We start from the raw sequence: 26,716 nt of genomic DNA, 5'->3' as shown, positions 1-26,716 counted from the left end.
CTGCCTCCACTTCATGGGCTCATTGTAGCAGTTGAAAGTATCCTCGAGGTATGGCGTTTTATTTGGAAAAACCTGTTAGTCAGCTGTCTATATAGAGCTTTATTTGCTCCTACAATAATTAATTTCACTTTCTGCAGCTCCGTAAGACACAAACTCCCGTGTCAACGCTCCTCTGTGTGTAAGCGGAGCGTTTCGTGTGTCTCATCTTCGAACAGACTCTTGATAATCGAGGAGATGTGTTTAAGGTTTCGCATTCTGTGCACATGCAGTTAAAAAGTGTGAAAATCCATGTGCAGCGACCGATCTTCAGTCCACACGTGTAACTGTTGCCCGGGGTTAGGGATTAAGATGATGGTTTGCGTGGTAAGAGCAACATCGGCGCCCTGCAGTCTACACAAAGTAAGGGTTAAAATCTCTCAGCATAGCAGAGCAGACGGATTTTTGTGCGTTTTTATCTGCTGTTCAGATGTCACTCTTTTAAGAGACTCTTCCGCTGTTGCACGTGGCTGTATGAATATGAATGATGTTTTGTTTCAGCTCACCTTTGCCTCGCCGCAGTCTGCATGTTTGTTTGCAGCCTCTGTGTTTGATGACGGCCAATAGCTAACAACGCTGAGCTATTAGCTGTGTTTAGACAAGAAAGAAAAGAAAAAAAAACCCGCACTGTGCATTTGGGTGTTCTGAGACTTGAAGCTCTCTGCTCTGGGATCATTGGTTAAGCCTTTTGTTTCATATTTCAGTCCAGGAATAGAGTCGGGATCATTTTAGCGGATTAAGAAGTATAAGCAGCATCAAGTGGATGTGAGCAGATGAAGGCACATGACTGCGTTTGATGTTTTGACTATAAACTACCTTTTGAAGGTTGTAATACTGCGCAGTGGCATTGGTTTGTGTTTCTGATCTGAAACAGTCTTTTACAGTTTCCTGACGGTTACACAGTTGGGACCAGTGGGTTGTGGACTCCTTCTAAATGACTCTCGGCTGTTCTTATCTCCCTTCCAGTGTACAGTAGGCTCCCGCGTGGCCATGCGTGTCGGTGGGAACTTCTTCTTTGACCCATCTCCTTCTGATCCCTCTGTGGATTTGCTGTTGGTTGCCGGTGGTGTAGGGATCAACCCCCTCTACTCTATTCTGTTGCACGCGACAGATCTGCTGCGTCTAAACCAAGCCCCCGGTGGTCGGACCTACAACATAGGCTCAGCCCACCTCTGTTACAGCGCCAAGAACACAGAGGAGCTGCTCTTCAAGGTGGGTTGTTACTTTGTTTTTCACTGATTGTTTTTTTTTTTTTTTTTTTTTATATTCCTTGAATAACGATGCCTTGTCTGCAACAGTATCCATGTGTCTGTAGTTTATTAACTTGTGTTTTTACAGAACTCCATCATTGAGACGTGCAGGGAGTTTCCCGACAAGTTCTCCTGCAACTTCCACATCACGCAGCAGAGTGCAGATGTCGAGCCACACCTCCAGCCATTTGTCAAAAGTAAATAGCACACACACTTTTCTGCACAAATTTGGAAAGATGTAGTTTTTATTCCACCAAAGTCTGCCTTTGTGGATTCAGCCATGTCATCTCGTAGAACAGGCACTATCAAACCCACGTGTTGGAGAGGCTGGAGCAATAGGTGCCCCAGCGCTGAGTCTTGATTCATGGATTTTATTTCCCCTGTGTCTCCTCAGGTGGAAGAATCACAGCAGAGGAGTTGCAGGCTCATGTAGACCCACAGAGGACTTTATGTTACTTGTGTGGACCTCCACCAATGATAGAAGCTCTTTCAAAAAACCTCATGGACTTCGGCCTCCCAAAAGATAGGATCATCTTTGAGAAGTGGTGGTAGGACCCCAGGTGATTCCCACTAACCCATGGGAGTTGTCTTCCTCGCTTGTGCTCTTTTTTTTTTGCAGTTATCAGAGGGAGGATGTATGGACTGTGGACGAAATGGAAAATAACTTGAATTTCACAGAGATCTGGATAATGAGAGCTCAAGCAGATGAGGAAATTCACTGTTGGAGCCTTGCTGCTGCAACCTTTTATTAGACTATAATAGAATGCTGGACCTACCCATTCCTCAGCTAACAACGGACTCCGATTTTATTTCCTCTCCCGCAACCAAGAGGACATCTGCGACTTCAGTGCCGCGTTCTTGTGTACACATACCAAGCAAATACTTACCTGACTTGAGAGAAAGTCATATTTGGTTTGCATTAAAATGTGTAAATTGGTCCTAAAGTCATTACATTTTGAAAATGTACTTTTTTGAACATTGATTACGCTTCCTTTTTTAAATATACATATAAAATAAAATGGCACCGTGAGGCTTCATGATGGGTTATGTGCCATTAAGTTGTTGCACCTGGATGAAAAGTAGCCCGGCACATAGCACTCAGACTTTCATGGTGTTTTTCTGCTCCTCTAATTCCAGAGAAGAGAGCATGGGCTCGCCAAAATGAAAAGCTACAGCTTGAAAGTTTTTATTTAAAATTTTTCAGACAACACAAAAAAATATACAGCGTCCCTGGAAGTGTTATACTCTGTGTGTATATATACTAAATTAAATGATTGTTAACTGCAGAAATAAAAATGTTAGAATGCTGACTGACGAGCTCAACAACTTAGCTTATGGCCGTTGTTTTTAACATCCAGCTCTTGAACGTCACAGCATTGAGGGGGACACTGACTTGTATATAGAGTGCTTATCTTCAGTCGCACATATCCACATACCAACAAACAGTTTTCTCATCCTGGGGTGGTGTAAGTATCCCATGGTGCCCTGTAATGGAACCTCTGGGCGGTCTCCGATTGGCTTGGATCACTGATCATCCCTTCGAAGATGGTTGCAAGCCTCTTGCTAACATCTCCCGGTGGGGGTTGTGTCATAGAGACCCATTTCGAAGTCGTCTCATCATTTCTTCTTCCAATGAGGGAAAACAGTTTGTGATGGTAGCGTGAAATTTAAATGAAATAAAAAAAACAAAAAAACGTCAGGCAATCTGTTCTTAAACACTTTATTGACCTACATGTTACTCTACTTTTACACTTCACAGGTGGTCCAGGAAATGAATAATAAATAGCTGATATGTAAATTACAATTTTTTTTTTTTTTTTTTTCGTGGTTCACTGAAATTGAAAGAAGAAGGGAAAAAAAAAATCTCATAAATTATTACTACTGCCACATCAAAACGCAGATCCAAACACTTAATTTGTAAACGAGAGAGCCTCGTCTTACTGTGGTGAAGACAACAAACCAAAGTTAACTTCTTAAATACTGCAGTTTTGACGCCGATGAGAACAAAAATAAAATGCAAGCGACCGGATAAATATTTACCGAGCAAACGCCTCCTGGTTGACATTTTCTAAATACCTGAAATACGTTTGACATCAGCGAAGTGCTTCTCTTTTAGAGCCGTTATTAAGCTATTAAAATGCATCTGTAATTGTTCTCCATTTCCATTTATTGCATGATTATATTAACTCATGACATCATGTTGTAATTGTAGCCGTCTACTGAAGCACAAAAAGTTCCATAATGAGTAACAAGCTTAATTTAGCTAATTTCCCATCGGGGTTGATGGATGGGCTTTGGAATCACAGCTCTTTAACATTGGGCTACTCTTTGTCAGTGGCTCAAATTAGACATGAAAGTGAATGTTTTATTTAGGGTAACTACTTTATCAAATAGGAACTGATTGCCTGAAGTCTGGACGACACCAGGTTGTTGTCCACTTGTGCGATGAAGTGCTGTTCAATCTACTTCCACATCACTGGGAACCATGCATGCCATCACACTGCGTCCAGGTGTTTTTTGTGTTGTTTTTAGCCTTCTTCATACTGTCGATACTTTCTTCTGCCAACCTACTTTTTTTCTTCCTAGTTTTGAGGCACCTGAACGGTTGCACCTTGTGGCGAAGCCTCTGTATTTGCTCTTTGGATGTATTCTCCTCACGGTAGACCTATATAATGACAGGTCTGCCTCCTGGAGAGTGTTTCTCACTTGGCTGGATGTCATGATGGTTTTTTCAGGAGAGAGCGGCTCACGTGATCAACCACCATCCCTGTCTTCCTTACACTTCCAGGCCTTTCCTATGTCGCACAGTTCACCATTACTCCCACCCTCCCCATGCACCAAACAGCTGATTTGGCCACTCCTAATGTTGCTCTCTCTGATTGATTTGTTTAGTTGCTGCAGCCTGACGACATCTTGTTTTCATATTGAAAGCTTTACACGCTGCAGATCCACAGCAGCAACATGAAATCCTTGCTTGGAATCACTTCCAACCCTTTAATCTTAACAGACGAAGAAATGCTGAGGAAAAAGACCCAAACTTATCCATAAAACAACGTTAAAAAGTAAACTGTCCGATTACAGTCGGGTTCTATAGTACAGTTGTGATTCTTAAAGCCCGTAACAGCTAATATAACAAAGACTTAGTGTCCAATGATTTACCAAACTGTATGGATTGATGCAGGCTTCAATGTCTTCTACTACACACTGTTCTAGATTGTTTTGTTTTTTTTATCTTAATATATATCCTTTGTGTATAAAAAATAAAGTGAGCCCAGTGAAATAAAAACTCCTAGTCCAATCACAAGAGAGTAGCAAAATACAACAGAGTAAAAGAAAGTAGCATTTAAGGCTTGGACTGGAGACTAGCTCTAGCTTATGCTGCACAGCCTTATACAGCATTTTTAATTTCATAAACACACATCAAATGGCAGACCCAAAGCAGAGAACTGCACAACACTTCATTTACTGCCCGAATCAGAGCAGATGAAAGCCTTTCAAAAGAGCGCAAAATAGATTCAGTATGTGTCTGACTAGATCTAGGTTCTCCTCTGAGGAATTAAGTATGCAAGTCAAAATGTTGAGAAGCTTCTTTTTCTTCATCGGCTAACCAGGTTTCAGCTTCTACAGCCCGTTTTGTGCCAAATACGTCAACAAACTCCAGAAAACAGCTGCTGTCTGATCCGCTCCTCCATCCTCACCTCCTCCTTCACCCCTCCATCATCTCTCTGGCAGAAATCTGTCCATCTCACAGACTTCTGCTCAGACAGTAGGGTCTTGTCTATGTCAGTTTCCACTTCCTGGTCTTCAACAGAAGCTCTGCGCTCCAGCAGCAACGAGAAGCTCTTTTGATGTAGTGCATCCTCTCCACGTCTCTGAAGGCTCGCTCTCTTGCTCCTTCCGCTGTCCCCGCTCCTCCTCTCCTCTGCGTCTTCCTCCTCTTCTGTGTTATTTCCCAACCTGTCCATCTCAGCCTCTATCACGAGGGACCTGTTCTCTTGCTCGTCGAGCGCCTCTCCAGCAGAGTTTTTCTTTGCCTTGCTGCGACCCCTGAGGTTCAGCATCTGAAATCAAACAGACGCGTTTGAGACAGTTTTGCGCTTTGTGTCAAGCCTTTGTCTTTCCGTCTCTCCAGACACATGACAAATCACAACAAAGTCTTGTACACTGATGCCTCTTTCCTGTACAGTTTGAGGCCAACTACTTGTCTATTATTAGACTTTTCCTGAGTGAGTGGGTTTATATTCGCTGTACATCCCATATTTAGCAACACAGCTTTTTAACGGGACCTTGTTTGACATCAAGTCATATGCCCTAAAGGCACAACAGAGACAAGTGACAGATTTGTTGCAAAGATGGAAGAGGAAGAAAGACAAACCTTGAAGTCTTTTCTCTTGCGCTGCAAAATGGGTCTCTGAAGAAAAAGGATTTGCTTAGTTGACAAACTCCCATCACTGTACAAAGGGAAAAAAAGCAGCAGTTTAATGACTTTTACTCACAATGTTATCATTTGAGAAGCTTGCACACTGAAATCTAGTATTGACTCTCTGTGGTTTGTCAAGTGACAGGTTACAAGACAACAGCAGTTCAGTAATGGTGTTCTGGTTGCCAGTGGTGACAACTTTCAAAAGCAATTTCATGTCAGGAGGAGCATATAATTATGATTAGTCTGATCTCGACTCGTCTGTCCTGCATGCTGTCGCTCCTAATCCCGAAAAGAATAAGACAGGCGACATCTTAAACAGCATAGTAATGACTTTAGATTTAACAATCGGCAAAGCAGCAATTAGTCCTTGCTTAGCTCAGATGAAAATACTCAACAAGATTAAATACAAAGCGTAAGAGGCTTGTTAAAGTGTTTTCCTGGGGCTGTAGTTCAGTACCTGTTTGTCTTGACGATTGGCGTGGGCAACACACACATCAGCCTCCATCCATATGGAGCTAGTGACTGCAGCAGTGGGATGTAGTCCGTCTTTACCACAACACCCTGGAGGGAGAGGGTATTGAACCCAAGTGCAAAGGAAAATTTGAGATCTTGAACGATTGCACTCGGACAATTTTTCAGTCATTCTTAAGTCCGCATCTAATCCAGCAATCAAAACTCACGTCAACAACAGTCCACTGTTCAACCACGATCGCATCATAGCATGCGCTTGTGTTCTCCTCTGCCGAGCTCTGGAAGATGAACACGCTGTCCACGGATGAAACTCCATTGTCTGGAGAGAAGCAGAACAAATTAGAGACGGAGTCAGACAAACACAGGAGGATGTATGTATTTCGAACAGGAGCTAAAAACCAATCTCTCTTCTCACTGTTGGTCCAAGTTCTGTCTGGATTAAGCCTGCCTCGTCCACGGGTGGCTGAGCAGTGACTTACGACATAAGCCGTGGACTTTCAGCTCACGACGCCATGCATATCATCCATTACGCAGCAGTGAAGCAGGGATTTGCAGCTTTTGAGAAGCTTTTCAAAAACCCTGGTGCCATTCAACCAGTGAAATATCACAAGTTAAAACCAGAAGGTGTGAAATATGAATTTCAAAGCTGCAATAATCAATAAACACCCATCGGCCACAACGCCAGATTTACCGACAGGTGAAGTTGATAACACTGATGATCTCATCACAATGCACACTGACCGTTGTCCGATCTTTGGCACTTTCAGTGAGTCCTGCATAGATTAAAACTTGTGGGTTTACCTGTTTCTGACTTTGGATGCTCTAACTTTTCCCCTTGCATTTGAGCAGAGGAAAAGTTTCTCCAAGAAATAAAATTAGAATCAGCGATACGACACTGCTATATCCACATAACAAACCATTATCATCTGTGAGGTGGAAAAACCCATCAATGAGGCGTGCGCCGCTGGTAAAATGCTGAGTCATGTGGTCAAGCCAGTTTGCATCGACTCCTGTGATCAGCCCTGCCTCCTTTCGCACTTGAAGTGGCACCCTGAGTGAGTAGAACCTCAGAGAGGTGTTCAGCTCCTCTGTGTGGTTGTACAGTGCAAACAGCTGCATCCCTGCAGAAACACAAATGAGTAGGACCATCAGCAAGTGTAAAGAAAGCCCTGCTTATGACTGGTTAAACTAGGAAAACAAATGCTACTTACTAGCCTGCGCCGGCGGCGAGGTTGCACCCTTGTTTTTCTCCAAACTCTTTAGCCTGATATGGTTGTTGTTGTGCGTTTTCATTCTCCTTTGCCCATCTGCACGAGTAGAGTCAGATTCTCTGTCATGGTGACAATCCAGCTCTGGCGAGCTGAGCCAGCTGTCCGAGCTTGAAACTCTTCTTTCTCTCTGATTGGAGAGATAAAAATGTTTCTCTGTGGAGTCAGTGAAGTGTTGTTTAACCTCTGGAAGTTTGCGCTCCTGTAGCCTTATTCTACCTGCTGTTTCTGTAGGGCTATGACTTAACTGATCGTCCTGGGCATCTGATGCGTTTTGAACTGTGTCTGCATCAGGTTTTAGGTGACTCTTAGGTTCATTTGTACATCCTTTGAAGCCATTCTGTGAGGTTAGGATTTGGTCATTAGACTTCTCTGGGCTGCGTTTCCCACGGCTGAAGTCTGGCTCTCTGGTAACCGAGGTGATGTGGTCCTGTTTGTTACATTCCACAGCACCGTGATCTAGCTCTTGAGATTCACAGCTGCAACGATCAGCTTGTACGTCTTTGGGAAGTGGATCTGCTGGATCTGTTGGGCTGATATTGGCGCTGAAAGGGTGTCGATGTATGGGCGAAGGGCTTGAATGTAAGGACGACAGCTCCTCAGGATCCCAGTGCCCCAAGAAGTATGGTCCTCCACCTGGCTGCTGGAGAAAGCCCACAAACATCACCCCTTGTTCTGCCACATCCTGGATCTGTAATATACAAAACACACAGTGTTATCATCCATCCACACCCATAAACTCATAGAATAAATTTCAGAGGCAAATATCAAGGACATCTTTCATTGCGCCACAAATAAATTTGCTCAGTCTCTTCTATTAAAGTCAGACAAACAAAGCCCAATTTAGAGACAAACAAAGCCTGACAGACGCAGGATGGATATTCTGCAAAATAACAACCTACCTAATCATCTGCAAAGATCAAATATTCAAATGACAAAAGGACCTCATTATCTCAACATATTCATGTGTGTGGTGGTGTGTGTGTGTGTGTGTGTGCTGCTCCCTCCCATGGAGCTCCGGTGGTTAATTGTCAGTTGATATTTGGGCTGACAGTTTTAGACAGGCTCGACGGGAGTGAAATCAGACTGCAAACCACCATCGAACAATAATGAGACACATCTTTCCCCATTACCGACTATTTTTGACATTTCACTCATCCATGCATACAATTTTAAAGCAGTCTTTTCTATTACCAACAAACATAAGTTGCAGACGCTCACAGTGTTTTAGCTTATCAGTTTGTCTGGAGAGGGATTGAGAGTGGGTAGGCTGGTGAGTAGTGGAAAGGCAGAAGTATAGAATTTAAAAACTGAACACACACACACACACACACACGCACGCACACACACGCACCATCCTGTCACTCTGTCTGTTCTTATCTCGAACTCTCTCTGGCAGCTTGTGATCTGATTGGTTATTCATGTCACGCTGCCGGAGCCTATCGCATTATGCTCAGTGATGTGCATTTCCATCCAATCAGGTTTTCCTTTGTGCTCTCTTGGTGTTCAGATGCAAATCTATTCAATAGAGCACATTTTCATTTCCCGATGTCGGACTGTCTGCGAATTCATGAGCGGAGACACTGAAAGTGAGATTAACAGCAGATAAATGCCAACGATGACGCTCTGGTTGGCTTGGAATCTTGGTGTTAACTCTCACTGTGGTTTACTGTAACTACTGTAACCTTGCATTCCTTTGACTTTGACTCTTCCTCTGCTTTCCCAGTTACAGCACAGTGAGCTGGGATACAAGACAAGGAACTGGTGAAAATCAAGAATGCTGGTTCCTGCTCAGCTCCCATCACCATGAACTGTTCAAATCATAGCAATTGTTGGGTTTACCATATGGCACAGAGAGACAATTACAGCCAGTTGCCTGTAGCCTTTTGAGCACAGTTATGTGTACTACGCCATCACTGCTGAACTGTGCCAACATGAAACTCACAAAGAAACTCCCAGTGCAGCAAGTATGGAGACATTGAAGGAAAAAAGATGGATTCAAAATCAACAACTTATGTAAATTCCACTTAAATTCCAGAGAGAAAAAGTCACTAAAATGAACATTCATGGAAAAATGATTAATTAATTGTAAGCATTCAGTTTCTTGTGGCAGCACATGACAAAGATGATAGTTTTTATTCAGAAATAAATCCATGGACTGAGCAGTATAGCAAGGAATCTAATCAACTTTGGAGGGTTTTGAACTCACCTTCTTGACATAGCTCTGGATCACTTCTGGGTCAGCAGCCTGTTGACCTGCCACACAGACATCTGTCTCCAGACGACTTCTGGCCCATCTCAGCTGGCTTTTCTCTGAACTGTGAGGTGAAAAAATTTCAAATCTGAAAGATACTCAACATAAAGCTTTCGTCATGGCTCATTAAGACCAGGTCAGTTATGGTCAGACGATGCCAAACAATTCCTTTCCGTTTCTTTTAGGTTTATTTCCTGTTCATTATAACTATGGCAGTTTCAGCTCATCAGCTGATGACATTACAGTCTATAGAAGTCTTGCTTTAAAGATTCTGGCAGTCATGCTCGTGTTCATGAGCACTTGTTGACCCAGAACGATCACAGCAGAAACATAATATGAAATCTGATGGAGGGTGAATTTTCCATTTAAGAAGAGAACACATTCACCACAACCACAAAAGACTTATTAGACAGAAAAAGGGACTGAATTTCCTTTTGCTCCCACTGCAAGGCACCATCATAAAAGGCACATTCAGATACAGCTCTTCAGATTTGGATTGAGGTCAGCGGGAAAGCCGCAGTAATATCTTGTGCTCTGAGGCGTGAGTGACATTCTCAGGGAGATTTGAAACAGTAGATCTGTCATATTTTTTTCCCCTTCATTTTTACGGTTTTTGATGAGAAGGATGGTGTTGATGGGGAGATAAAAGGCAGAGTAAAGGGACAAAGAGGGGTGATGAGGACAAAAGAAAAAACAGAAAGAAGTGGGAGGTGGTCATCACTGAAGAAAGCAGATGAAAGGATGGAGAGATTGTTACTCTCTTTCAGTGTGCCGTTCCCCTCTGGCGAGCACTGATGATGCAATCAGCCGTCTCCACGGTGACAGGTGCCAGGAAGCAGCAGGACCACTTGGAAGGAGGGGCATCAAAGGAGCAGTCTGGCACCTGCTTGTGTGGGATTTTGTGTGATAGCATTTGCGTGTGTATACGCAATCAACTGAATTCACATTAAAGGAACAGAGAATGTCCAAAAACTGTAAACTAAGCAAAATGATTCCTTTGGTTGTAAAGTGACAACTAACTGAAGGTTGCACAAACAGTGAGAAACATGCACAAACATGTCTGCCACACTAAAATAAACTTTTCTTGCTGAGACACCGACTTTGTTTGAAGTACGATATTGTTTTAGAAGTGACAGAACATGACTTTTTAGAAAATACGGCACACAAGGCACATTTACATTTAATGATCTTATTGAAAATACAACAGCATTTAGCAAATCAGAGCAAATGATCTGATTATTATGATTATTATGATGAAGGTAATGGTAAATAATATTATTTCACAATTACAAAATCAATTAATTCCGTTTTGGTGAGCGCATGCAGGGCATTCAATATGTAACATTTTCAGTAAGATGTAACTGAACCTTTTGAGCTGACTAAACAAATAAAATCACATGGATTTTGAGAAAAAAAAAATTACGCTTGCATGTGGATTAAATTCATCCTTCAAACAGTATTTACTGCAGGATTACTGAAGAATCATTTTGCCCACTGGCTCATTGTAAATTTTAATAATGCATTCTGGGATTGAAGATCCCTTTGAACTAAATGGGTGCCTTTTATTTGTAATTTTTCTGGGGATATATATATATTTTTTTTTTACCAGAAAGCAATACACATAAGTTTCAATACTATTAATTAGTATACAGGTGCTTAATTGGCTCTGTATGGCTGCATTTTGGCTCAACATTGCTCTGAGACAAGGACTATGTCATCATTCAACTCTGTAAACCTTAGTACAACTCTGTTGTACTTAGGCACTAAAGTGGATTTAGAAATGTTTTAACAAAATAATAAAACATTTGATATACTTCTGGTACTTAACTTTTAATGCTGTTATCTTAGGATTTCCAAATCTCTGCACTTAACAGTAATCCCTTCAAAACGCAACATTGAACTGAGGTAGAAGTGAATCCACTAGCAGGATTGTGTAAACTATGTTTTAGGAGGTGACTTCCTGTTCCTGTATACTGTATTTCCGGTTACATTTGCACACGTTTAAATAAATTACTGCACTGATTGCCTGTTTTTATGGCAGTACATGAAGAAATAAGAGTTGGTCCAAGACTTTTGCACAGTACTGTATGTTTATGGATTCAATAGGATTATCATTAACTTCTACGATGAGATGCTGACAGTACATTGAGGTTGCATCCATACAGAGTGGTGAGATGTGAAAACTATGCTCTGCTAATGAGGTGGGAAAGTATTGCAGATGAGACAACCACAATGTGGTTACAGTGTAGTGTATTATGCAAGGCAAAGACTGAAAGAATTGGGATAGTGAGCTAAACTTAGCCATTTTGAGGCAGGTCCATCAACAATTAATTTTACATTAAGAAAAAGGAGGTGAGGAGTCATAATGAGTCTCTGCTGGCCTCCATGTCAAAACAGTGAAGTTGCATAAGCAGGTACCCTAAAACTGTTGGCTAAATCCGGCCTCAAGTCATAATAATCTCATTTATCTTATTCAGCCTGGAATGAAAATATGTGTGGTGGCTCTGTTGAAGACAAGGGTGCGTTTAATCCGTGTACCTTTGTGACTCACGGACCAACACAGCCCGGTGAAGCTGGCGCTGGATGTGTGCATGGCGAGGGCCGCAGGGGTGTACGAAGGGGTGGACGGCAACCAGGACGAAACCCTGCGCGTAGAGATCCCTGACCTGAATCGGCAGCTCTCTCACTGACGAGAGGCAAAGCACTGATGACACCGACACCTCTGGAGAGGGGAGGAAAAACAAGAAAACAATGAAAAATATTGTCAGAATGAGGATGGAGCGCCTTATAAAAACAAGGACGGGGAATGGAGGGGGATTAAACAAAGAGTAGGAGGAGGGAAGAAAAAGAGGGGAATGAGGAAAGGGGACAAAGGGCGCAAAGGAACAAAGAGGGAGCACGTTTCATTATGATAATTCCCACTGAACAACAACATATGGCATCTTCACACTAAATCTGAAACTAATTACACCAGAACTATTACCCTCTGTCCTCACTGGCACCAGCACAGTCTGGCTTTGGAAAACACGCACTTACACATCTTTGTAAGCATGCAGAGGCTGTGCAGGGACACCGGTTTGGCTGAAAATGCTCATGTGAACATACGCCCATCCATTTGAACAGACAAAGAGTTTAACACCAACACAAATAGACACGACCGAGTAAAATGCTCGCACACTTACATCAAAAAGGGAAACAATGCTATCACATTGCTTGTTTGGGTGTGTGGTATTAGCAGCAATCACAAACCGGTTCCCTCATTACCAAACACAATGGAAAGAAAACCTGCTCGGGAATGGTGAGCAGAGATTATCGTATGGGAGCAAACTGTTATGGCAAATCCACTACCTGAGAGCGAGCGCAAAGCGGGTGAGAGCGACTCTCTTGAGGTCTCTTGCATTGTACTGTGGCAAGGTTTTTTTTTTTTTTTGTTTTTTTTTTTTTTAATCTAGTCCCAGTCTTTAAAGGGGAGCATGCACGTAAAGTAAGGCTGCATATTTCTGAGTGAAAACAGGTGTGTCCAACGATAGGGGAAAAAAACCAAAACATGAAGTGTGTGTGTGTGTGTGTGTGTGTGTGTGTGTGTGTGTGTGTGGAAGGGGGGCAGAAAGAGCAAGGCAGTTAGTAGGGAAAAGCAGAGATGAGGCTGTCTGTTTGCGCCTGAATGCTTGTCATCCTTTCCCATTCAATCTCATTTGCATGGGTCTGGAGAAGAGAAAATAACCTGAATAAATTAACTAGACACACACACACACACACACACACACACACACACACACAAAAGACTTGGACACACATCCACATATGGAGGGGGTTGAGGGGGAATGCGCAAGCCATCTCATTTTCAATTTGTTCTCCATCATCTGGCATGTTCACTCATACACACAGAAGCACATGAACACACACCCTCCTAACTCCCATCTCAGTTAAACAAAGGCGAGGGGGGGCAGAGAAAGATAATTTTGGCAACTTCTTGGAACCAGGAAAGCCTTTCGTCAAGCAAACATTTAAACGAGTGTCTGTGGAGACTTATCAAAAGGAGTACAGTGGTAATAATACTAACAGCTGGAGACAAGGGTGGGGTGGCAGGGGGATAACAACGATCCTGTCAGCGTAAACAGCCATTAGCTGTCATTAGCTCTGCTCGGCTGGCACTCGCCCACCGACAAGACACAGGCAAGGCACTGCAGCGGATTCAGGCGAGGCATACAGAGTTATTAGGGTGTTACGCAGCGCTTTAGGCTGAGAAGCAACTTCATTTATACTGTCTGCCACTGTAGGATTTAAAAGGGAGGCTGCAATTCTGCTCCAGAATGGGAACATGGGAATGGCTCAGGGCAGAAAAAGCTGGATTGGAGTTTTATATGCCAGCTGGGGAGGGCAGGGAGGTTTAGGCAAAGTTGGAGGCATGTGGTGACATGGGGGGTTTTGTACTTTTGCATGAGGGTTTATTGCAAAGAGGGGGGAGGAGGGGGGGTTGCATATGCGGGTGGGAACACTCGCATCCACAAGTGCTTGAAAGATAGATGAAGACAAATTCAAGGGTACATTGTTTGACGGACACAAGAAGTGCCTCAGCGGCTGTTCAGCTGTTGAGCCTCGCTCTTCTATTTCTGTCTCAACCAGCAGCTTTGACCACATCACAGCCGCTGTGTGTTGCGAGCGATGCCTCCCTTTTTGACCCTGGACTTCACAAGATGTTTGAGGAGTGTGAGAATCATCCTTCTTCTGTTGCTGCTTCAAAGGGCTTATTAATTCCTTGTACTGTACAAATCCCAGAGTTTCTGCATGTGACTGCAAGGCATATTTTGCTGTGCGTGTGCAGCATGGCATCTACGCGTGTGTATGTGAGCCATCTCTTTGCCTGTGTTGTCTGTGTGTGCGCTCATGAGAAAGTAAGAGTTACCACTAAGCCTGCCAGGTGATGCATGGGGATTACTACTCACAGCCACCCTCAAGGCTTATCCCTGTGCTTGCTGGAGGTTCACGTTTATTCAAATGGCCTTCTAATGACTTGCAGAGGTTCTGCGCAAGATATGTGCCAAAAGAGTGACTGTAAAATAATCAACTTCAGGGAGCTCCTTGCTGTTTAGTGAACATAGTGAGCGACAAGTGATGACAGTTGTCGGTTCCTATCTGATCTCCTCAGAGCACCCACTGTATAAGAAAAGTCTCAGAAAGAGCGGTGCCCATCCAAATAGAAGCATGGGGGAAAAAATGGTTTGCTATGGCGAGAACACAGAGAGGCGCTTAAGGCACATACAGTACTGATGTACTTGTGAGGCTGTGAATTCCAGCCTGGCTCACTTTTGACACACAGCAACACTGCCATCATTGCTGGCATCTTCTTGTGGCTTTTTGCCAATAAGACTAAAGCGACATGAGGAATTATCCACAAACATAACTTATATGATGTCAAGTCAACAATTTCCCAGAAAAATGCAGTGTTTGCCATGAAAAGTGTGACGGGAAATGCAGTTGTCACAGCCTGATGGATCTGGGCAATGCATGCACTCTGAGACAAATACATCACACACATATTCAAACATGAAGAAAAAAAAAACATGGTAAGTAGGAGCAATATGTCACACAATGTTGACAGAGGAAATATATGCCGTTATATTGCAGTGTAGCACACATACACACAGATATGCTTCCAGTAGGCTATGCAAGTGCAAACACTGCATGAATCAGTACACACACACACACACACACGCACTGATATAAATAAAGTTGCTCACAGGCATAAAAAATTGTTGCAACCAGACACACGAAACACACAGAACAGAGCATTAGACACTTGTTATAAGTTTTAATGAGCTGAGTGGGTCTCCATCTCTGCAGGGTGGCAGAAAGTCATCAGCTGAGTTCAGCTGCTCACTGCTTCAGAGACCAGCGTTAGTCACACTGCATCGCACCTAAAATTCTTCCTCACACATCCGGAGTCCTGACTCCCACTCACTCATCCTCACACCTCTTTTTCTGCACTTCTGCTTCCATTGCTCTCGAGGCGCTCGTTTCCCTTCCCCTCCCCAAACCGTACTTTATTGCAACTCTGGCGTTCATGTGCTGTTCCTTCTCTTGTGCTCTGTTCTCCGTTACACCTCCCTGACTTTATATTCAGCCTCCCATTTACTTAGATATATTTTTCCTTTAGCTCTCCTCATTTCTTTCGTGTTCATGTTTTCCAATCCCTCCATCTCTTCTGCTCATTATCAGAGCACAGCCGTTATACACAGGAGGGCTTGGTTAGACGTTACACCTGGCTGTTGGATTTCATACTCAACACTCATGCTGACATGTCACGGTAACCAATCAGCGTTACAACTGGGATGATGACAATCATGCTGTCTTGCGTGAAGGTGGATGATGCGTGAAGTATACCGACGTCCTACAGAGCAAAAACATTACATTTCACATAACAAAAAAGAAAACAACATTTCACGAAAGCGCAGCAAATTTTCCTGGACAAAAAGAAAAAAAAAAAGAGGCCATTTTGTTGCAATTTCTATATGTAGTTTTTTTTTTGTTTCTGTTTTAATTGTGGTTTTCGTTTTGCGTATTGTGTTCTATTACCTGTTTTTATGCTTTTCATACCTGTGTTTTCTGAAATGTTTTCTGATTTACAAATTAGGTTTTGAATCTCTACTTTGTGAAAAGTGTTCCAGTTAGTTCCTGCTTTTTAAAGGGTAGTTACGTTTTTATCAAATATCGTCATACTGCCAACTGTTGGCGTGTTTTGTGAAAGTTTGTCCTGTGAAATCTTTTGAAACGTGCTTTCTGAAACGCTGTAGTGTTCTTGGTTTCGTTGGTGTGTTTTGTCCAGTCTTAATGGTACTTGAGTTTCAGAGCCACCACAGTAATGGTACAGCAGACTGGTGATTACAGAGTAATAAGAGTTGAGGAGAATGAGACATTGGTGTCAGGTCATATGATGAGACGGGCTCTGACAAATCAAAGAAGTTGTCAGAGAGTGAACTGTGGGGCAAATGCCTGAAACATTGAACATAATTCTCCTCATCCTCCCTGGATTCACCATTGGGTCACTGTGACCCATTGACATTGACTGTGGCTTAGTTGCAAAGAAATATTTTTCAGCTCAAGCACTGTTGGAGTTAGAGCTCATAAAACGAAGGCAGACACAATATCATCGCCCGCATTGTTTATTCTCAGTTTAATCACACGCCGGTCAGAGGTCAAGCTTGAAAATACACTGTGCTCCTCTCCATTCTGAGCCCAAAGCTCCTCTTCCTGGGAACACAACTTAGTTTAATAAACAGCCATCTTGTCTCACATATTTCATGGGGGCTCCTGCAAAGATATTTGTTTTTCATTATGGAGTAGGAGTCATCAAGTCACGCTGGCAGGGAAATAATATCATTAATGAAAGCTAAATTGAATTAAAGCATGGATTTGACCGTGGGTTTCCTCAATGTCATGGACTGACATACAGATTCCTCTATCTGCTTCCTACATACACACACACACACACGCACACACACAAATACAAATAAATCCCTTTGCTGGGAATGAGGTCTCTCAATCTCCACAAACAATCAGATAATCCTGCAGGAATCCTTTACTTCTCTTGGTCTCTCTATCACACAGAGGAAAAGAGGGAAAGAAGCAGACATATACCCACTCACAATCTCACACACACACACACACAATCAATTCATAGTAGCTGCATTTATCCTAAAATGGAGTCTACCAATCTTAAGCAGCTGAGGTGGCGTCAGTGAGTTTACCATATAAATGACCTGCCTGTCTGCTGAAAGATAACACTAACTCTGTTGAGTAAGTGCTATAAAGTGTTTTGTGTGTGTGTGTGTGTGTGTGTGTGTGTGAATGAGACGCTATGGCTGCTTGCATGAACCCTGTGAGAGTGTGTGCGGTCTCTCTGTGTCTATACGCATGTGTTGCCACGATCAGACAATTTATCTGCCACAGCCTTTAGCAACAAGAAAGACAAGCCACCCTCATGTCGACTGTCTGTTTTGGTCACCACCGCCATTCTGGGCGGCCAGAAATCTCTCTGCAAACACTACAGCCACTCATTTGCCAAACATAACCGAGCTGGCTGACAATGAAGCCGACTGGCAACCGAACCACTGACACTTGGCTGTGACGTGGTGCCTGCTGTCTGTTACAGTGTTGCATCTGAACCTCCAGCGAGCAACCTGCACCTGCTTCATGTCAGGTGACAGAGAGCACAGCGTGGGCTCCTTTCATTCAGCCATAATGAAATACAGCTGGGTTGTTTTTTTTGTTTTTTTTTAAGAAATACCTCTTTCGAGACATTCCATTTCTCCTCCTTGCTACTCTTTACCTTTACTCCCTTCCATCTCCTCACAGACCCCGCCAACACAATGGCATAATCAGTATTTTTAGAAACAGGACTCAAGAGGATTCTCATCAAACACTCTCAAGACGCAGAGAGCCTACAAGCACACACCCAAGTTATTGAGCAATTTCTCATTTTCAAAAACAGATGCAAACAAAGGAGCTAATCCAGTCCCAAATACGGCACCTTGCAAAATGTACATTAGCTTTAGTTGTCATTGTGCAAGGGAGCAGCGGGGGGGAGGTTTAGAGTATTGCTAGTGTGCACAATATAGCTGAATCTGCGAATTAAAGTCTTTGAACTTTCTGCTACAAGAGCTGCATACAGACACAAGTTCAGCTTTTAAGCCACTCTCTGCCCTGAAGATACTTTCAGTAATGGGGGGGGGGGGGGGGGGGGGTGACAGAGCTCTGCAGTGTTGCTGACCCAAACATTTTATTTGACTAACTCAAGTTGGAACAGCAACCGTGGCTATTTTCAAAAAAGAAAACACAACACATGCCACTAAATAAAGAACAGTTCAACTGAAAAATAGCAAGCACACTTAGAATCTGAAAGATGCTCGATAAAAAAAATAAAATTTCCCTGAATTACTTTGGAATGACCAAATGTGAAGACACGTCCCTTGGAGCCTCCTACAGACTGGAACTGGGACAAATGTGAGACAGATCTGAATGAAACTTGCCAAGCGACCAAGATTTGTTCTTTTCATTTAAGCTTTGCCTCCTCCCCCACCCATTTACTCATTAATCATCACCAATTAATCATGTCAACAGGAATGAAGACAAAAAGACCCAGTGTTGTGCCAGAAGAAACAAGGCATTGAGGGGCAGTTGGAACAAGAAAGCTAACTGACAACTCCTTTTATTTTTTCTTTCATTTTTCTGTTTGTAAAGGCCCCTTTAGTCTCAGACATGAAATCAGTTATGAAGGAAGTAAATGCAGAAGGTTCCCTGTTAAAGCCAATAAGCTGAAACTTTATTGTCATTGTAGAGGGATACATGAAATTATTGCTCCGCATTTAACCCATCCAGGTTGGCACCTGTTTAAGATGCACGTGCACAGGGTCACACACTCATGGAGACAGATGCCATATTCACTGAAGCGGTGGGCAGCCATTCACAACGCACAGGGAGCAGATGTTGGGAGGTACGGTGCCGTGCTCAAGGGCCGTGGCAAGGAGGTGGACTGCCACCCCACCAGCTGTCAGTTCATCAATCTTTGAGCAGTGAGAGTGGGATTCGAACCGCTAACCTTCAGGTTATTGGACAACCCACACTTATCACTGTGCCTGGTAACTTTCTTAATATAATAGTTTAATAAAAGCATAATTAATACAATAAAAGGATCTAAAATAACATGCAACTAACTGCGAACATATCATCTCATAAGTTTGTAGACATATCACAGTTTCACAAGACTGTTTCATCTGAGGGATAAGTAACTATTGCCTTCGTATTTCTTTTAACTTTTGTCTCTTGGCAGCCAACAAATCTAAGCAGCTGGAAGCTAGAAATGAGAAACCAAATCCAAGCAGCTGAGTAGAGGTCCATTAGGTTTTGGAAATTATCATCAAACTAACTGTTTAGAGATACGCTCAGAGAAAAGTCAAGTTTTTAAACATGCAAATTTCTTTTTTTGTTTGTTTTTTGCTAAAAGACCCATATTTAGCTAAATAAGCAGCTAAAAAAAGCTCTGAGCATTTCAACCTTAGAACTGCAGCATTACAGTCACAGATTTAAAAACAGGAATTCAGACAGCCAAAATTTTATGAATAACAAAATCAAGAAAAACACACTAAACTAAAACAATCCTGTTAAAACAACCATTGAGCTGCCAATCAGGAATAAGGTATATCAAACAGTCAAAAAACACATTTTCAGCCATTTGGAAAACAGCGTTTGTTTAGCAGGATTGAGAGTGACTAAAGGTCACTAAAGGCAGCGGAACACCAGAGAAACAGGTGTGGTTCATTTGCATACTGACAGATCAGGACATATTCAATTAGATGTGTACATCTGTTAATGGTGGAGACTTACACAGAAGGCATTTTAGGGCTGAGGTTTCTTTGAAAAAAAGTCCTGAATCTGATTTTGACAATAGTTTAAGTTGCTAAAACATCTTTATTTTTTGTATCTCTTTAATAGGGAGATGACATGTAAAAAAAAAGAAAAGAAAAGTAACACATGGCTATTTCAAGTATGCATGCGTGGGAGTCAACTTGTGTCAAATCACATGATGTCTCACAAGGTTTTTGCAGGCCAAGCTCCAAAGAAGAAATGGGAAAACAGCACATAAACAGGGATCCGTGCCATATAAAGCACTCAGAAGAGTCATTTCTGTCAAACAGAGATGACTGCCAGTACATGGGACTTCATACCTTCTTTCCCCAGCAGGAAATCCAGGAAGTGGTAGGTGTAGGCCACTCCAACTTTAGTCTCCACCTGAGGCCGTCGGAGGGTGGAGTAGATATTGCCAGGGCTACGCTTTTCTTCTGCTTTCTTCAACTTTGGAAGCCTACACCCCATTTCTCTGAGAAAGGAGAGGAGAGGAAGCATTTTGAGAACAAAGTAGGTGGCACAAAATTAATAAGGTTTCTAAATATAAGTAATGCTTTTGCACATTGGATAGAGTGTGACAGCTACACAAACCTAAATGCTACTCTTCTGGTGCCACCTTTAGCTTCAGGAAACAATGTGTAACTCCAACGCTGACACGTTGAAACCACACACACACACAGAGACACACGCTGCAATAACACTGAAATATGAGAGCCATTACCTGCTTGGTGGGCTGTGATACGGGCATCTCCTAATCAAATAGGGCTGATTGAGAGCGACATGTTTGATCAGAACGAATTAAAGCAGAAATGAAACCGATTTCCTGCCCTGTCAAGCAGAGCGGCATGAGGCTAGATAGACAGAAAGAGGAGTGGAGTGCCAAAATATTGGGCCTGTTGTACTGCCAAACAATTTATATGCTGATCTGACGCTTGCCTTGAAGCACAAAGAAATCTCTGTTGTTATAAGCCTTTTTATATTGTGTAAGGACCAGCAGATACCTCTGAGAATAGGCTATTGGAAAAAAACAATTTGGATAGAGCTTCTTTTTGAAATCCCCTTCTTCTAAAATTCAACAGGCAATTTAAATCCAAAGATCTGGGTTTGCATGATTTATAGAATATGAAAAACAAAAGAAATGAGATGAGGAGGTGGAAAGTACAGGAATTACAAACGACAGGAAAGAGAGAGGGGTGAATAACAAGAGAAAAAGGGTGTGGCCAATAATCATCAGACTAATCTGATGTGACAGCACCGGTACCCTCAAACCATCACCACAGACACGCTTAATATTCCCGTCTGCCACGGCTTGTAAGGGGCCACAGTGAGGAGCACATCTGCATGTCCATATGTGTGAGTGTGTATTCTTCTGCGTGTATGTCTTCCCTGGGGGCAGGTCTGTATCTGTATCTCTGTATCTGTATCCCTGCATCTGTTTGGGGAGCATGGAGAATGACATAGTAACTCCCATTGGGCCAAGTGCACGGACATTAACTCGGCTAATGATCCTAACAGACTACATTATGCCTGGTGTGTGTGTGTGTGTGTGTGTGATGCGTGTTTGGTGACTTACAGCTTTGAATAGCACGATGTGCGCAGTTCGAAAAGGTTAGAAAGTTCAAGAAATGCTGCATCTTTGTAACATTTTTGTGGCTTCATCTGTCTTGAGATGGTGCACTAATCTACATTTTGCTCAGCACAAACAATTAATAGTCATTATTCATTCAATACAACATGCTCTTCCATAATGAGAACAAATGAGGAGAGATGAAGGGATGACGCTCCGGTAAAGGGAAGAATAAGACACTAAGTATCTCTAAGTATGTTATCTGTCTCGACTCTCGTCTTCCGCCCACCATCCCTCTCTTTCCTCTTGACCCGTCCATTTCCATCTTAAATTCTTCTTCCATTTGCTCTTCAGCTGGTCTTGTTGGGATTTTCTAAACTCTGCTCGCCTGTCCCTCATCTTAATCACCCTTTTTCTTTTCTTGCTCTTTACTGCTTCTGTCCACCGTCTTTGATTACGGCCAATCCCCACATTCTGTTGGTACAATGGCCTTGATTAGTCTTACAGTGACCTCTTATGTCCATCTGATTGCAAGAGTTCCAAACTGTCCCCTACACATTACCAACATGCTATTCTAACCTCCAATACACACTTTTAGTTTCAGAACTTCCTTCCCGGTTTGCCTCAGTAATCTTTTACCCAAAAACTCTCTTTTCCTCTAAAACTTCCTATCCATCAATTTATCTATTTGCTACAAGTTACGTAGATTCAGAATGTAGGGGCAGAAGAGGGATTTCAAGGTGTTTCCTAGCCAGATGAGAGACATAATCTCTCCAGCATGTCCAGGGTCTGTCTCATGGTCACCAGCTGGCTCAACATGCCCAAAACACCTTGCTTGGGGGAGGCAACCAAACCACCTCAACTGGCTCCTTTCAATGTAAAGGAGCAGTGGTGCTATTCTGACTTCTACAGGTGAGTCTACATAACCAATTTATGGGAAGAAAATTTCCCCTGACTGTACCTTTCAGCGACTGTCACCAGATGAGAAGACAGACTCACACATCGACAAGTAAATCTCCAGCTGTACCTTTTGGCTTAGCTGTCCACCTCCTGCTCTGTTCTTCATACTTTAACTACTCCACTGAAGGCAACAATCACATACACAACCCAAGGAGCTAATCCATCGTTTTCTAGCCAAGGAACCAGGGCCTCATTTGAGGTGCCTTTTTGTCTTTTTATATTATTGTTACATTATTACCCCTCCGACCATTGCCATCCTCCATTCCTTCCACTAAGCCCTTCTGTCTGTTGGCTCAATGAGTTTCCACAGAAAGTGCTCCCCTGCTGAGCCTGTTTAGACCCATAAAACTATTACAATGTATCCAGACAGACGGCCGGCCAGCCAGCCAGCCAGCCAGCCAAGCCAGCCCCAGGTTATGACTTAGAGCATGTAGATCCACTCCCAACATTTCTTCTCAAGGACAATACTCTAATATACTTCATTGGCAAAAGGGACAAAGGTGAAATGTGGGGATGTTCAGCAGGCATCATCTCTGGCTGGTTGGGGGAAAGAATTTAAGTAGTGGAGGAAGGGTCAAGCACAAGCAGGAGGAGGAAAATGAATTGCACAATAATGTAGACAGCCTTCTGTCACTGAGTCTCGACTTGGATCCACTTCCTAACTTTCCTGCTGTTGTATTTTAATCCAATTTCAAGCCCATTCCAGAACAGGGTATTAAAACTTTCAAATAAACTGAATTAATTTATTGCCCTACTCAATTCTGTTATGCAAAATGCACCGCTAAAAAATCACAACCATTTCGATTTATACACTTTCTAGTTGCCAGTGGCACGTGGTTTTGTTGCTCTTAAATTAGGTGTGATTAGTTCTACTCTTGGTCCTGATAGGCCAACTGCTCTACTGTTTGATCCATCCGCTCACTTTTAAGTTCCACAGAATGCTGACAGCTCAGTTTCAAAACAAAAGTCTGTGTTAAACAGATGAACTCTGTCAGTGCGGTTTAGAAACAGACATCTGTAATTGGAGACAACGCTGAAATGAAAACCTAAGGTGGCAGTGCCAGAGAAAACTCAACCAAGCTGAAGACTTGAGGCCTTTTTGCTACATATGAGGCCTTTTTCGCTACAAGTCGACTTCAAACAGAATCTTACACTTGCTGTCGCACAAACACACAGGCAGAAAAAGGCCCTGACAGCTATAAAAAAAAAAAACCTCACTGAACGGAGAGAGACAGATAAAAGGAATGTAAAAGGAAGAATGAAGTGACAGACATGGAGTAGCAGAAGGCTTCTCATTAGAGAATCTCTTGTAAGTGAGAGTTTTTGAAATGACAGCAGATTTACGTGAGGGCATAATCTGCCTGCTGTATGCCACTGCTCCGCTACCTTTACTGCCACTCGAGGGATGTCTGCTTTACAAGAAGCAGCATTCGTCTGCAGCTGAGGGAGAGTGGCTGACGGACTCTGGCTGGGGGAAATTCACTATGAATGTGGACAGAATCCCTACAATCACTCGCATGCGGGTACGGATAGATTGCAACAGTGAAAAGTAAAAAAAAAAAATCACACATTTCTTCTTCTGCTGAAAATTTAGCGATATCTGTTATGATGAAAAAAAAAAGCAGCACAGTGAGGTGTGCAGAAGAGAAACAGTTTGACACAATGGTGTGAACATTTACTTTTACACAAGAAAGGCTGTAGCAGTTACATCTAGTCAATTATACACTGAACGCCGATAAACAGTGATGAAAATACTTTAGTTCAACCACTTTTCTCAACTTAAAAACACAACAAACGTACAGTTTTGATAAAGACTCCTTAATTCAACTGCATACAATATGTACTGAGAGGGAACGTGTTGGCATGAGGACCCGTCTCTTCGGCAGCAAGAAGAACAAGAAACCCTGCAACAGATGGTTTGACAACACACAGAGCTCTGATCGGCGGTTCACAGACAAAAACGCAGTCAGCACTGAAAGATGCACGAGTGGATGATGGTCAAACCAACGCAGGTAAGTTCTTTATGTTCGCAGACATTGCGTGTGGTCAAAGAAAGTCACATGACGTTCAGGCAAACTATTCATGAGCTGGGGAGTGTAGTTTCCTTGCCTGCAATTCTTACGCCAATTGCACAAGTGTTCTAACTATAAGATAATGTCAGTTTTCTTTCCAAAACCACCAGCACTGCTACGTGGCCCTGAATTTTTAGCATCACCTCTCACTACAACTATTGTATGTAATCAGAGGCAAGAGAGAAGTTTTAAGCGTTGCATTTGCTGCATGAAATACAGCCATGTGTTATGTTTGAGTGGCTAATACACAAAACTGATTTAGAATCAATAATTAAAGCAATCATTGCTGGCTTCCGGTGACACTTAAGGGCTTATTTCAAAGCCCTAAAAGGTCTTTTAGGTCTGTTCACAGGATGGCCCTGAATTAAGTCACTTTAAAAAAAATAAAATAAATAAAAGTTTTGTAGTTCAGTAATAGAAATCAAGATATACTGTAGGAAGCTACTTATTTTAGGGTATTGTGTCTCCACTACATGTATGGGATTTCACTGAATTTTTAGAATTAGAGGTGACAGACTGATTCCTGTGGAGCAGGCTTCCCTCCCACTGAGTCCTACTGAGTTCTACTGAGTTTCGAATGGAGGATGCTGCCGATGATCAAAAAGGAAAAGGAGAGCAGGAATAGAATGAGGAGAAAGACAGAAGGAGGAGGAAATGGATAGAGACAGACCGAGAGCAGAGTGGGAGAGAGTCAAGTTGCCTGCTGGGAGGTGCGTTTCCTCCAGGCAACAAAGTAGTCACCTCAAACAGTGTTTTAATGAGGCTGCACAGGGAGGATAAAAACTAATTATGACATTGATGTATCAGTCTGTCACACAGCTTTGTGCACAGCCTGTTTTTTTCCACTAAAAAGAAGAGTTTATGAAGAAAGGAGGGGTGTTTGGACAGGAGCATCAGTTTCCTACACCCTGGGGTTGATTCTTAACATATCAGTCTCGATTGCAGGGGAATAAGAAAAAAGGTGATGATCTGATAAAGTGAATGCCACTCAGCACTAATGCCTGTTTTTTTTTTTTCTCCCCACAAGCAGATTTCAAACTATATGCCGAGTAGCCATCCAAAGCCATGTACCTAACGGATGCCCCACACACTTTGTGGGTGCAGCCTTGCTTGAAATTACATGTTTCTGGTTTTCCCTTTTTCCTCTTGTGTGCGTTCAACATCGACCATTGCTCGTGCACGCAGCCACTCTCTCCCACAACACGTGGCTGGTGCTGCCCGTTAACGGCGGCAGTTTAGTGAAGGGGAAATGACACATGACAGGTCGCTTGCGCGCCACATCTTTCTCGACCCTGGCACACACTGGCGCGCGCACACACACACACACAACTATGAGCTTCCATCTGCGCTCGGCACTTCGTCACGCATATCTCGAGTTCACTTCAACCTGTGACAGCGAGCAGAGGGCTTATTCATTCCGTTCCCCCACGAATACAAATGGCACACTACATCACACAAATCAAATGAGTGGATGCGTGTCAAACCCACCAGGATTTATCCCCGTCACCGGCTTGCTATTGTGCAAGAGTCCCACAGACTTCTGATGTTAAATCTTAGGAGGCATCTCTTGATGTACTTGGTTTATAAAAGTTGTTTTCAAACCTGTCAAATCAACGGACTGTTTCCACGGTGAGAAAATACGCATGCACCGCAGAAAGTGAGACAACAATGTTGGGTCGAAATATTTCATTTAAGTCCCCCCCAGAGAATCATCTAATGATCAAAACTCTACTGCAGACCTGATCATTTACCCTTTCCGTGAATCAATTAAAACCAACTCACCAATTAAGATGGTCCCGGTCTGTGTTTAGTCTGACTGGACTGGAAGCTTCCTCACTCTCGACGCGTCTCTCCTCTCCGTCTGATGTCCTCCCTGTCTGTCCTCGTCACGGCTGTTGCAAGAGAGACGCACATAGGCTCTGACAGACCCTGCGATCCAATGGGAGGAAAACATGAACCCCTCGTTTCGAAACTACAACTGGCTGGAACCTCATGATAAACACTCCATGAA

The 26,716-nt window shown here is 42.9% G+C and overlaps 2 protein-coding genes across 4 annotated transcripts in view; one reads left to right on the top strand and one right to left on the bottom strand.

Annotated features, from left to right (window-relative positions):
- Window positions 1-2,995, top strand: part of oxnad1 (oxidoreductase NAD-binding domain containing 1) — a 6,891-nt gene extending 3,896 nt beyond the window's left edge. For all 3 annotated transcript variants that reach the window (XM_072370379.1, XM_072370380.1, XM_072370378.1), the window contains exons 6-8: window positions 1,003-1,248; window positions 1,375-1,483; window positions 1,681-2,995. In XM_072370379.1, coding sequence (XP_072226480.1) covers window positions 1,003-1,248; window positions 1,375-1,483; window positions 1,681-1,838 — 513 coding nt within the window. In that variant the 3' untranslated portion in view covers window positions 1,839-2,995. The remainder of the gene's footprint in view (window positions 1-1,002; window positions 1,249-1,374; window positions 1,484-1,680) is intronic.
- rftn1a (raftlin, lipid raft linker 1a) lies at window positions 2,993-26,716 on the bottom strand. Its single transcript, XM_072370377.1, has 10 exons — window positions 26,488-26,716; window positions 20,427-20,578; window positions 12,241-12,424; window positions 9,658-9,766; window positions 7,392-8,139; window positions 7,098-7,301; window positions 6,390-6,499; window positions 6,167-6,270; window positions 5,662-5,737; window positions 2,993-5,347 (listed from the first exon to the last, which is right to left on the bottom strand). The coding sequence occupies exons 2-10, from the start codon at window positions 20,572-20,574 to the stop codon at window positions 4,934-4,936; spliced, it is 2,097 nt and encodes a 698-aa protein (XP_072226478.1). The 5' UTR covers window positions 20,575-20,578; window positions 26,488-26,716; the 3' UTR covers window positions 2,993-4,933.

Source organism: Leuresthes tenuis, unplaced genomic scaffold, assembly GCF_036924035.1.
Source record: "Leuresthes tenuis unplaced genomic scaffold, fLeuTen1.0.hap1 SCAF_18, whole genome shotgun sequence".
Taxonomy (NCBI): domain Eukaryota; kingdom Metazoa; phylum Chordata; class Actinopteri; order Atheriniformes; family Atherinopsidae; genus Leuresthes; species Leuresthes tenuis.
This window is presented reverse-complemented; position numbering and strand designations above follow the sequence as displayed.